The 14,016-nt window shown below is 43.2% G+C and overlaps 1 protein-coding gene across 8 annotated transcripts in view; it reads right to left on the minus strand.

The window, feature by feature from the left end:
• Positions 1-14,016, minus strand: part of LOC140385759 (protein NDRG1-like) — a 120,524-nt gene that overhangs the window by 12,439 nt on the left and 94,069 nt on the right. For all 8 annotated transcript variants that reach the window (XM_072468240.1, XM_072468244.1, XM_072468243.1 and 5 more), the window contains 4 exons: positions 9,997-10,053; positions 6,945-7,048; positions 2,784-2,855; positions 1,919-1,970 (listed from right to left, as the gene is read on the minus strand). In XM_072468240.1, the coding sequence (XP_072324341.1) occupies positions 1,919-1,970; positions 2,784-2,855; positions 6,945-7,048; positions 9,997-10,053 (285 nt within the window). The remainder of the gene's footprint in view (positions 1-1,918; positions 1,971-2,783; positions 2,856-6,944; positions 7,049-9,996; positions 10,054-14,016) is intronic.

Genomic DNA, 14,016 nt, shown 5'->3' on the forward strand with positions numbered 1-14,016 from the left:
CTTCAAGCATTATTCCACTTTGCATTAATCAGCATGTACCACCAAAAGTGGTTTCCACATTCTAATTTCATTCAATTTAGATGTTTTAAATCCAAACAGTTTGGCAGTTCTGGATAAATGTGCTTACAATGTTTAAATGCTACTGGTGTAGCGTTAACAAAGTGTTGCACTTAATTAAATTTTCTACTCTAATGACTAAATCAAGTACTGAGCATTGTCATTTAAATCAGTTTGAGCAGGCTAAGATCGCAGCAAAAATCAATTGAGTAGAGATTCCAGTTTAATTGATGGATAAATCAACCAAACACTTGTGCTAATGATGGTTGCAGGTGGGAGGCAGTGCAAACAATTCAGGCAACATGCAGTTAATAACTCTTTTTTACCTCTGCCACTGAAGGTGGGTGAAGGGAATGCTGGTTAATATTCATCAGTTTGTTTCTCAATGCTAACTCAAAAACTAAATGGACGGATTTCAATGAAACTTGGTACAACAATTATTTTATTCCCTACAGGATTAATTTCCAAACATTATAATCTTTAAAGGATATAGATATTTTTGTTGAATAATTTGCACTGCATATAAAGTCAACAAGTTATATGCAGCGACATGAGTAGTCAAACCACTTTAATCTATTATTCCAACAAGAGTAATAAAATGGAATTAAAACCACTGTATTTTGGTATAGATTCCAAGAAAAACAGACTTTAGACATTATTCATTAAAATATTTCAGGCATTTATTATTTTTATAACTTACGGAGATGAAGTATGTCAGCATTAGGTACTGGAATCCATTTCAGCTTTCTTAGCCACAGGGATATGTGAATGATGGGACTGGTGCAAAACTTTAGAAAACTACCCAATTTAATTCAACTCAAATGTGCCAGTCACTAGGACTCTTTTTAAAAATAAATTTAGAGTACCCAATTCATTTTTAAAGGGTAATTTAGCGTGGCCTTTCCACCTACTCTTCACATCTTTGGGATGTGGGGTGTCATGCGAGTGTCCCTTTAAGAAAAGTGTGTATATCAAATAGCTGCAGTGATGTAATTGTGTCGGTGGAGCTGAGCTGTGTTTCTGGCTTATACTTTCATTTTGAGCTGGAAGCTGTTTTTATAGCTGAGTTTTTGGTTTAGTTTTCAGTTGGGAGCTGCATTCAAACAAGATGATGTATTTTGAGTTTTCTCTCTCTGCATGCTAAAGAATGTCTCCAGACCACTTGATAATTCAAAAGTGATAACTGTTCTCTGTAGAGAATTCAAACCTGCTGTTTTTGTTAAAAAGGGTATATGACTTATGGATGTTGTTAGGAAAATATTACGGGTTACATATAGAGTATTGTATCTGTGGGGAATATCTGTGTTGGTAGTTGATAAACTGTTTACTGTGTGTTTATAAAATGTTAACTGAATTCATAGAATAAACATTGTTTTGTTTAAAAATACTTAAGGTCTCTGTTGCATCACACCTGGAAAGAGGGGCCTGGTGCTCCCCATAACCAAAATCTCTAAACAGGCGTGGGTCAGGTGAACTCCATGATATACTTTGGTGTTCTCTAAACCCTGGCCCATAATAGGGGGTGAAACCCATGCAAACACGGGGGGGAATGTGCAAACTCCAAACGGACAGTGACCCAGAACCGGAATCGAACCTGTGACCTCAGCGCCGTGAGGCAGCAATGCTAACCACTGCGCCATGCTGCCCTGTCACTAGGACTCTTTACGATCAAATTCAAAATTAAATAATTACAGTTCCCATTTTGTGATTACACAAGGCAAGGAGTGTTAGCACAAGATAATTTGAGCATAATCTTAAATGGACAACATGGTTGCCACATCTTCAATAAGCAGCAACCTTTTTTTAAAAAATGAATGTCTATACAGTACTTTATGAAATTTGAATAATAATCTTAACATACCACTGCATCCACTGCAGGTGAAGCATCTCCAACCACCAACAAGGCAGGACATCTACAAACAAAATGCTGATCAGCACAAATTATTACAATCAATCCCGAGGTCATCCAGCCTCACTGTTACACATGTTTAAAAAAAAAGCCATTTTGATGTCATGGCAGAAAAGTCTGCAATAGTTCTGGGGAAACTGTAGCTGAAGAAAAAGGGCAGATTGAAGTCCAAAAACAATCCCCATCCCAACCAAAATCTATCCATATCCTGCTTTAATGGTAGCCAGAACATGGGCAAGGCAATCAACCCAATTCCAAGGAGGCAGCTTTGAAGATAAATGAAACTCCGCAAAATTATGTTAACTTGCCTCAAAAGCCTCTAATCAGGTCCCAATTTGTCCACTCCCAATCCAGAATGATGCCCAATTCGCTCTCTCTCACTTGCCCGCTCCAAAGCACAAAGTCACCCCGTCCTACCCCCAGCCCCCCACATTGGCAGTTCCCTTTGTTACCATATCAAAACCTGGTCAACCTGGCATGGACACATTTTCTGCTGCCAGTCAGTGACTAATACCCCACTGGGTGAAGGGCTGATCACTGGCATCACTTCATAAAAATGCCACAGCATGGGCACAAGTTGGAAGGAAATTCACAAATGGTGTTCCTCTGATTTTCTGGCTGATCCGCTGTTGTGCGTCAGGCCAGTGAATATCTGTCCCCAGTGACTAGCCAGACCTAGAATGCTCCATTGTTTTTATCCAGCAACGTTAAATTTTCTTCAATTACATTATAAATTTCAAACAAAAATCAGACTAGCTTTTATCCCAAATTACAAATTAATTGTTGGAGCTAGAAAATAACTTCTAAATAAACTCACTGCAAGGTAGTATTGTGGTGGTGATGATGATGCCCCGCAGGAAGAGGGCGCTCAATATCCAGATCTCTTCGGCTAAAAGAGGAAAAATAAATGTTTAAGAAAGCTTGTTTTAGTTAATTTGCTTATATTTGAAAAGTTATCAGTAGGTGCTTTCCTGGTTTAATTCACATATTCCTCTGCACATCTTTCTCACCATTCCCAAACTTCATCTACTTGACTCAATTTCTTCTGCCAAAACTACAGTTTTGCTTTGCTTTAGGCACAGGTGTTCTATATATTCCAACTCAAATTTTAGATGAGTATTTTAGAAATCTACCAGTTCAATCAAACTGCAAATAAGTCCATCGCCAGTTCCAGAAAAATTATTCTCATTTGGTAGCACTAATGCACCAGCCATGGCATAATATTGTAAACATTGCAAAACACTTATGTTTGAATGTTCAGTGATTTGGAAACCCCAAAGGACTACGAAAATGTTAATAAAAGAATGAGGATAAATTAATCAGGAATATAAAACACATTGCAAGAGTTTTGATAGGAAAACAGATAAGGTGAATGTTGGTCCCTTCGAGGCAGGCAAAACAGTCATGGAGAATGAGGAAATGGCAAAGACATTGAAAGAATATTGCGTACCTTTACAGCAGAAAACAAATTGTATGGTAGAAATAGATGGCAAATAAGGGGCTAATAAGAGTGAGGCAGAGAAAAAGACGTGGAAAAATTGGAGTTAAAATCAGACAAATCCCCAGGGCATGATGGCCCGAGGTAATTGGAGGAATAGTGGGGAAAAATTACGATTCTCCCCGCATCCCCCCCCCCCCCCCCCCCCCCCCCCCCCCCCAAAAAAAATTGTCTTGGATGAGAACAGCCTGCCAGCTGCCTTTTCTGCCAAATGTTAAAGTACTTAAAAAAAGATGGTAGAGGCGGGACCCACAACGTTACGCTGACAGGATTGGCTCATGCTAGCAGCCTCGGCCAGTTTGACCGGGGGGGGGGGGGCTGGGGTCTTGCCCACCTGAAAAATAAAGGACTCCCGCCCCCAATGGACAGAGAACCCCCCCCCCGCCCAAACCTGGCACCGCCCTCTGGCATGACCCCTCCCCTCTCCTCCCTGGGAGCTGTACTTACCTCTGCACTCCCGGTGGGGATTGTCAGGATCAGTTTACTTGACGTCATGCCGGCAGGGGTGGGGGTGATTTTTACATGGGGGATAATAATAGTGGGGAATTCAAGATTTAAGTGTATTCCAATCACCCTCTTTCAGACTCAGCTGGAAATTGACAGTACTTGACTCTCTTTGAAGTGGTTGTGGTTTGTAAACATTGTGGTCAGTGTACTTCAGAGTCACTGAACCATGAAGGATGGATGAATGAAGCAAGGCTCACAGCTGTGTGGAGAAACCATCAATCTTAGCCCACTATGGGAAATGAATGAATGGCTTGCAGGTCAAGGATCTGAGGGGTTTAAACACAGGTCATTGCTTTCTCTTTCCAGGAATTGACAGATGGTGCTTCCTCGGTCTGAGCCAGCAGGGTTATGCCCAGCTGAGCATTACAACAGCTTTTACCCCGGATGTCCGATTCTCCGCCACATCAGGAACCCCGCTACTGGCATCGGAGAATCCAGGCCACTGTTTCAGGTTCCTCCCTCCCTTTAGCCCCTTGCTTTTTTTCCCCATGTTTTCTGTATCTTCTACTGTGCAGACATATACAAAATACTTGTTCAAATTCTCTGCCATTCCCTTTTTAAAAAATTATTAATCCTATTATTAATCCCCAGCATCATCTTCTAGGGCAGTGGTTTTCAAACTGGTGGTCATGATGCTCTGGTGCTGCAGTCACACATTGTCATCAGTAAATTTGTATTTTGGGAAAGATTCAATACTTGTTACTCAGATAAATTACACAAGATATTTTGTATTCTGTAGGTAGAAGAGGACTTTCTTCTGTCCAGGTGCATAATATGATTCAATATAATTATTTTGTACAAGGGGTGTTAATTGGATTCTATTCATCAGTAATCACAAGGTAGAGAAATCAAATGACTGCTGAGCATCAAAGTGGAATGGTTGAACAACACAAGTCTTCACTGTCAGTAAAAACAGTTGGAGCCCTCAGGTGCCTCCCAACCTTTTTTAAGAGGCTAGAGGGCAAAGACGGAATGGTTCACAACTGTACATCTGTTTTCTTGACTATCAAGTCTGAAGACACTGCTTACTGCAGTTTCTCAAAATCTACTATGGAACACAACTTTTATCATGATATTTCAATGCCCCCAAAAAATACCAAGATGGAGTGCTAAGTAGACAAAAGGACAAGATTGAAGTCAATGGAAAAGACTCTCGGAAATAGTGTGCAACAGGTTACTTATTCACTATGAGCCCACTGTGCACTTCCATCCTGGCAATCACAATCCACAAATCCCACTCACAGTAAACATATATTAGCAACAAAATAAAAAGAACTCCAGCCATGATTTCACCCTCTATTCGGAGGATAATTATGGATGACAAAGACCATCTAGCCCAGCTCATCCCATGATGGGCATATGAATTATGGTGGCTCCTCGAGCATGCTCCGCTAATTGGAAAAATTTCCTATATTATACCAGTAAAAGCTCCCAATTTGCTGTGAAGTGATTTGGGACATTGTAAAAGGTGCTGTATAAACGCTGATTGTGGCCGTAATTCTGTTTGGGAGACTTGGGGGCGTAATTCAGTGACACCCCGTTGTCACCAGGCACAGATCTGGTCACAAGTGACTCACGCAAGAGCCCCAAATTGGGCTCCGCGCCAGTTCCCCGACTGGCTCCGTCCGATGTGATCTGGATCCCGCCCTCATTGGGAGTTCGTGCCAAAGAGCCCGACAGCTGGAGTTGTTTTAAGCGCTCCAATTCCCACACTCACAAAATTGCTGGCTCACAGAAGACCGGCACTGTTGATGATATTAAAGTCCATGTAAATTACAGTTTTGTATGGATCCGGCAGCGATATCGCCACCAGTGAAGAGGGACTCCGCAGAGCATGCCGTTGGAATCGGCACCGGGTGCAAAACGGACTTTTTTCCTTTTTGCATGATTCTCGCTTCTGGTGCTGCGAAACAGAGGATCCAGCCCTTTATTTTCTTCCATTCCACCTATATGCAGTAGGTAGGCAGTGTGACTTATGATAATCAATCATAAAGCAATCAGCTGACATTAGCCAAGTGGTTACGAAGTTACAAAGAAATCACTAATTTACTAAACAAGTCAACATTGCAGATAACCTCCCCTCAGGAGGTTCTAAAATTCCTGGACAAGATCACTCTCCTGATAGATGTTGCACTGCTGTTGACTTAAGGTCGCCTATGGCAGGCTTTCTTAAAACAAATAGACCCATGAAGCTACCCGAGGGTTGGAAGCAGTAGCACAGTGCTCAGTGAAATTGACGCTTGATAGACTGGCTGATCAGAAGTCTCTTTAAGCCAGTCTGAGCCTCAAGCTGCTCAGTCTGGACAGTGAGAAACCTAGTTTAAAATACCGGAGCCTGCCCATCCCCCGGCACCGTCCTTTATGAGGCCCCGCTTGTATACCAACTATTTGTGACGGATGTACCAGGACACCCAGTACCATAGAGCGCTGCAATCCCTCTCCATTAAAATATATTGCTTTTCTATTCTTCCAGTCAAAATTCACATTTTCCTCCGTCTGCAAAATTAAATTTTTGCCCACTCACTTAACCTTTCTCTATCCCTTTGTAGCCTCCTTATGTCCTTTTCACAACTTCCTACCTGTCATTAGAAATATTTAGCAGCGTACAAGGTCCTTTCATCCAAGTCATTGATACAAATTGCAAGATTGTACCTAATTATATTTATGGCCCCAGCACGGATCCCCATGGCACTCCACAAGTTATTAAGAGTTCCAGGCCCAGCCACAGTGAAGCAATGGTAGTATAGTTCCCAAGTCAGGATGGTGTAGGGGCCTGGATGGGAAATTTGCAGGTGGTGGTGTGTTTGATTTGGTTGTATCACAACTAGCTGCCTTGAGGAACCAGCACATTCTGCAATTGAGCTTGGAAATTTCTAACGTGTGGCTATATGCTTTACAATAGGGTATCGTTACCCAAATCCTAATTATTCATTATTTAAAAAGAAAATTAAAACTGATCCAGTAGTACTTTACCTGTTGTACGAATCAACAAATAGTTGCAGATTGTTGTGATTAATATCAGAAGAAATGTAAGAGCGGTACAACTGGATCAAATCAGGATTAGAATGCATTTCATCCTAAAATAGATTGCAAACATATTAAACAGTGTTAATTACAATATCATAACACAAAGTACAGGAAGTAGTTTAACTGTCTAGGTGACACAAAGTGGATTGACAAGATTTTACCTCCCACAAAAGACCAACCACATTATTATATGCAATATATAATCCGAAACACAATACAAACGTACAATGAAAACAAGAAGAAATGCTCCAGTCTGGCAGCAACTGTGGAGGGAGAAACAGAGGTAATACCGCCACAGATGCTATCAGACTTGCTGAGCATTTCCAGCATCCATAGTACTTTGCTCTTTTGTATCAACTGTAGATTTATAATAATCTTGGCTAAATTTCCTGGGTATACTTATCACAATTATCCAGATTTCTTCACAACATTCAAACCTGTTTTTATATCAATGGCATGGGAACTATCCTTTTTAAATGTTCGTTGGATATGTATGACGCTGCGAATAGTCACATTTATTGAATGCAGCATCACTAGTTCCACTCCACCCGCATCCCCCCCAAAAGGTGGTGGTGGTGACCCTTCTTCAAATGCTTCCACCTCATGATGCTATTTCTTCAGTAAAACCATCATGGGAACAGATAAGATATTGTGTCAGCAAATGACAGAAATTCAAAAGACGCCCAAAGGTTATTTATGCGACTGTAAAATTTGATGTGATTTGCATGAAATCTGATGTTATTTGCACAATATTGTTGCTCGTAATCTAATCTACTCAGTGGCAGAGGTCACATGGAAGCAACAGGACAACTTGAGAGTCACAGGTTTGGCATCCTGTTGGTGATATACACTCCGATGATGGGGGTTGGAGATGGAATTTCAGGGGTGCAAATTATGCGGAATGCTCTATCCTACATGTTAATCTCGGTGTGGATGTGGTGCACCCGTCAAAGCGAATGGTTAAGCGATCCATGATGCACTTGACTTGCTGTTAGAGAAGATCATGTTGAAGATATCAGGGTGACCATACATTGAAGTACTCAGCATTTGGCTTACACTTGGATCGACCATTTCAACACTGGCTACAAGTTAAACTTCAGTGCAATAGGTATGCCCCAAATTGTTGACTAAGTGTGTGTGTGTTGGGGGAGTTGCTGGTGAGAAGGATGTTGGAGATGGTCATTACATGAAAAATTGCATCTTACAATTTATCGTCAACAGAACGTGCATGTTATTGAAGTTCCTTTGTAAGTTGACATGGGTTGCTTTACGGTGCTGTTGGAAGAATTTCCCTTTGAACTAACCTTATTAACTTTAGTTGTTACATGGCTCTTGGGGGCGGCTACCATACCTGGATCAACAGCATGATGGGGTCCAAAGTAGAGTGGTAACAGTAAGAATGTGGGCAGCACGGTAGCATTGTGGATAGCACAATTGCTTCACAGCTCCAGGGTCCCAGGTTCGATTCCGGCTTGGGTCACTGTCTGTGCGGAGTCTGCACATCCTCCCTGTGTGTGCGTGGGTTTCCTCCGGGTGCTCCGGTTTCCTCCCACAGTCCAAAGATGTGCAGGTTAGGTGGATTGGCCATGATAAATTGCCCTTGGTGTTGGGTGGGGTTACTGGGTTATGGGGATAGGGTGGAGGTGTTGACCTTGGTCAGGGTGCTCTTTCCAAGAGCCGGTGCAGACTCGATGGGCCCAATGGCCTCCTTCTACACTGTGAATTCTATGATAAGAATCTGAATTGACCATTAGCATGTAGGGTTCACTTGAAAATTCCTTCCAACAATTCATTCCCAGTTGGTTTGTCCATTCAGCACCTCCTAAAGATGCTTTAGTCTGCGTTCTTATATTAAGATGCTAATTGAGCCTCTTCTGGTTAGTTGCCCAATTTCTTACCATCATTCTTGACAAGACGTGTCGAACTAGAGAGCTATGCTCTTGTCCACTGGTTACAGAACGCTCTGAGCTACACATGCAGGTAGCCCTGCATTATAGCATAATTATTGGCACATTATTCCAAAGCAAGCCAGTTGTTGCTTCTGACACGACACACCTTTCTGCACTCCCCATTGAAGCACTGTTGGTTTTAGTACTCTTAAGTTGCATCATGCCCCAATACCACAGATTGAGGTGATACACAATTCTGATGCTGCAGTGCCTCACCGAATCTCAGTTTTGGGCTGCCAGAGATTTTCTATAGTGGCAGTACGAGATGTACTAAACAATGAAGCACATGACAGTGAAGACATGACTGGTCACCAGTCATTCTGACCAATGCAAGAGTAAATTACAATGTCTTCAATAGGGATGAGAATGAGGTAAAGCTAGCTATGTCCTCATAGATTCATAGAATTTACGGTGCAGAAGGAGGCCATTTGGCCCTTGGAAAGAGCACCCTACTTAAGCCCACGCCTCCATCTATCCCTGTAACCCAGTAACCCCACCTAACCTTTTGGACACTAAGGCACAATTTTAGCATGGCCAATCCACCTAACCTGCACATCCTTGGACTGTGGGAGGAAATTGGAACACCCGAGGGAAACCCACACAGACACGGGGAGAAAGTACAAAGTCCACACAAACAGTCACCAGAGTCTGGAATTGAACCAGATCCCTGGAATGTGAGGCAGCAATGGTAGCCACTGTGCCACCGTGCTGTCTCACGTAAATCAATCTGGCAGCTACATTCCTCAAGACTTTGTTAGAGGTAGTAAGATTGACCCCATCATGAACATTCAAGATTCGGTAAAAACTGAAGGGTAGAAGGGAATTTTTTTTCAAGAGTGATAATCAACTGATTGCCTCTTTCATATCAAATGTCATGAGACGTATAGTGTCCAAAGACAATGTTGAGGATACCCAGGGAGAGACAACTTATACTTTAGCTTATTTAGTGGCAAAAATTGAACCAAATTAAATCAGCACTATTCTTTGTGGTGGAAAAATATTCTAACCACATTTCTCGTATGAAGAGATATGTAAAATAAGGAACTCACCTTTCCAAACAGATGAGAGATCACAACATCTGTCAAGTTAGAAGTCCAACCAGTAATCTAGGAGGAAATAATAATTATTTTTTTTAATGTCAGTAATAATCCTCAATACACAGCACACCCATTTCTTCACCTCAGAAAAATTAACCATCAGTATCAAGTGATGTTGTGTAACAATGGTGAGAAGAATAACAGTCTTCAGGACATAGACACAAAGCAAATGAGATTTAATGCAGATGAGAGATTATTTATTGTGAAAGGAGTTCAATACAAAGAGAGATCCCTCACGCCTAGGCTTTGCCCTCTTCCAGACCCATCCATCAGGCAGAAGATACAGAAGTATGAAGACCCGCACATCCAGATATACGAATAGCTTCTTCACCAGCTACTAGACTCAACGACTCTCTCTTGGGCTGATCTGTCTCCCTGTAAGAGCAGCATTCACGGTGCCCTGTGCTGCTCTTGTTTGGCCCTTGTTCCGCATTGTAACCAATAGCTATTTGTTGATGTACAATTGGGAATGTACTCTGTTGATTATTCTTTTGTCTACTATGTACGTACTGTGTACGTTCCCTTGGCCACATAAAAATACTTTTCACTGTACTTCGGTACATGTGACAATAAATATCAATCAATCAAAATTCTGAGAAGATGGCAGGAAGGGCATACAGGATCCACAATTTTTGGAATTTATGCTAAACCTTTACGAATATCAATGATTAGGCTGCAACTACATTGTGACCAATTGTGGGCACTACACTAGAAGGAAAAATGCTAAGCCTTGGAAAAGGGACAGATAAGATTAATCGCAATTATACCAAAGATTAGGAATTTTAATTTTTGAGGATGAGCTGGGAGTGTTCTTAGGAGAAAAGGTAATGGTGAGATTTTTAAAATGTTTGAAATTATAATAGATTTTGATAGGAAGAACCTGTTTCTTCTGGGAGTGTCAGAAACTCCCCCAGGCAAAAGAATCAGAGGAGAAACAAGTATCCAGAACATGTATTTTTGATTATGAGGTCACACCGCCTTCTTCATCGAATACAAAATTGGCTCAGCAAAGTAGTCTTTCTGGGGTGGGTGCAAAAAGTGGATACTAATCCCAAAAACCCTGATTCAAGCACCACAAGAATCATTATTAAAACTAGGTGACACTGCAAGGTAGGACAACACCTGTGTAGGTCTATCTGAATGACTGCCTGACCTACCTCAATCCTTAGAGGGCAACTAAACAAAGATGACAGTTATACGGAAAATGTATAAATATGCAGAACTACATGAAAATCATTGCATGATAATTGTGTTTATGGTCCAAGTGTAACATTCTCCCAGATATATTTTATCAATATAATATTAGATACAGCTTAATCCAGGATAGTCAGCATGGATTTGTGAGGGATAAATCTTGCCTCACAAGTTTGATTGTATTCTTTGAGGAGGTAACTAAGTACGTAGATGAAGGTAGAGCAGTTGATGTCGTATACATGGATTTTAGTAAGGCGTTTGATAAGGTGCCCCATGGTCGGCTCATGCAGAAAGTAAGGAGGCATGGCATAGAGGGAAATTTGGCCGATTGGATCAGTAACAGGCCATCACATAGAAGTCAGAGGGTGGTGGTAGATGGTAAATTTTCATCCTGGTGCCCAGTCACCAGCAGTGCACCACAGGGATCAGTGCTGGGTCCTCTGCTACTTGTGCTTTTTATCAATGACTTGGATGATGGGGTTGAAGGTTGGGTTAGTAAATTTGCTGATGACACCAATTGGTGGAGTAGTGGATAATGTGGAGGGCTGTTGTAGGCTGCAGAGACATTGATAGGATGCAGAGATGGGCTGAAAAGTGGCAGATGGAGTTTAACCCTGATAAGTGTGAGGTGATTCATTTTGGTAGGACAACTTTGAATGCGGATTACAGGGTTAACGGCAGGGTTCTGAAGAATGTGGAGGAGCAGAGAGATCTCGGAGTTCATGTCCATAGATCTCTGAAAGTTGCCACCCAAGTGGATAGAGCAGTGAAGAAAGCCTATAGTGTGTGTTAGCATTTATTAACAGGGGGATTGAGTATAAGAGCCGTGAGGTTATGCTGCAACTATACAAGACCTTGGTTAGACCACATTTGGAGTATTGTGTGCAGTTCTGGTCACCTCATTATAGGAAGGATGTGGAAGCATTGGAAAGGATGCAAAGGAGATTTACCAGGATGTTGCCTGGATTGGAGGGAGGAAAGGTTGAGGGAGCTAGGGCTTTTCTCACTGGAGCGAAGGAGGTCGAGAGGTGACTTAATTGAGGTGTATAAGCTGATGAGAGGGATAGATAGAGTGGATGTTCAGCGACTTTTTCCTCGGGTGGATGTAGCTGTTACAAGGGGGCATAACTACAAGGTTCATGGTGGAAGATATAGGAGGGATGTCAGAGGTAGGTTCTTTACTCAGAGTGGTTGGGGTGTGGAACGCACTCCCAGCTATGGCAGTGGAGTCGGACACTTTAGGAACTTTCAAGCGGTTATTGGATAGGCATATGGAGTGCACTAGAATGATTGGGAGAAGGTTGATTTGATCTTGGTTTCAGACTAGTTCGGCACAACATCGTGGGCCGAAGGACCTGTACTGTGCTGTACAGTTCTATGTTCCTTACTCGCAGGGTCTTGCCCACCCAAACGAAGCCAGTGATCACTTTGTTGACCCGTTTGAAAAAAGGACCGCGGAATAAAGATGGGGAGACATTGAAGCACGAACAGGAATCTTGGGAGGACCGTCAGCTTCACCGTCTGCACCCACCCAGCCAGTGACAACGGAAGCGCGTCCCACCTTCGGAAATCGTCCTTCATTTGGTCTACTAGTCGGGCCAGATTTAATTTTTGCAGCCGGTCCCATTCCCGCGCCACCTGAATGCCTAGGTACCTAAAGCTTCCCCCATCACTATAAACGGCAGCTCCCCCAATCGCCTCTCCTGGACCGCAAACATCTCACCTTTCCCCATATTTAGCTTAGACCCCCAAAACCGGCCAAATCCTCATAATTTCTTCCATCCCCTCTAGTGGGTACGATACATACAGAAGCAGGTCCGCCTGCATAGAGAGAGACTCTGTGCCCCCCCCCCCCCCCAGGACCAGCCCCTTCAGGCTCTCAGAGCAATCGCCAACGGCTCTATAGCTAGCGCAAACAGCAGTGGGGAGAGGGGGCATCCCTGCCTCGTCCCCGGCGCAGTCCAAAATAGTCCGATGTTGTCCCAGCCGTCCGTACGCTTGCCACAGGAGTCTGATACAGCAACCTGACCCAATCAATGAAGCCCCGCCCAAATACAAACCGTCCCAGTACCTCCCACAGATAATCCCACTCTACCCGATCAAAAGCCTTTTCTGCATCCATTGCGATCACTACCCCCACCTCCCTTCCTTCCGGGGGCAGCATGATCACGTTTAACAACCTTCTTACATTGGCCACCAACTGCCTACCCTTAACAAACCCCGTCTGGTCCTCCCCAATAACATCCAGAAGACAATCCTCAATGACAAACTTTTGGCCAGCAATTTGGCATCCACATTCAACAGGGATATCGGCCTGTAGGACCCACACAGCTCCGGGTTCTTGTCTTCAGAACCAGCAAAATCGTGGCCTGTGACAACGTCGGGGGCAGCACCCCTCTTTCCTTTGCCTCATTGAACATCCTCATCAACACCGGCCCCAATATCCCAGAGAGCTTTTTATAAAACTCCACTGGGTACCTGTCCGGCCCCGGGGCTTTACCCAACTGCATGGCCTTCAGACCCTCCACTATCTCTTCCAGCCCGATCGGGGCCCCCAGCCCTTCTACCAGCTACCCGTCCACCTTTGGGAAATTTAGCCCCTCCAAGGAGTGCCTCATCACCTCCGGCCCCTTAGGGTGTTCCAACCTATACAGCCTACTGTAGAAATCCCCAAACGCCTTATTCACCCCTGCTGAATCTCCAACCAGGTTCCCATCACCGTCATTGACTTTCCCTATCTTCCTGGCTGCCTCCCTCTTTCTAAGCTGCTGTGCAAGC

Source organism: Scyliorhinus torazame, chromosome 11, assembly GCF_047496885.1.
Source record: "Scyliorhinus torazame isolate Kashiwa2021f chromosome 11, sScyTor2.1, whole genome shotgun sequence".
NCBI classification, from domain to species: domain Eukaryota; kingdom Metazoa; phylum Chordata; class Chondrichthyes; order Carcharhiniformes; family Scyliorhinidae; genus Scyliorhinus; species Scyliorhinus torazame.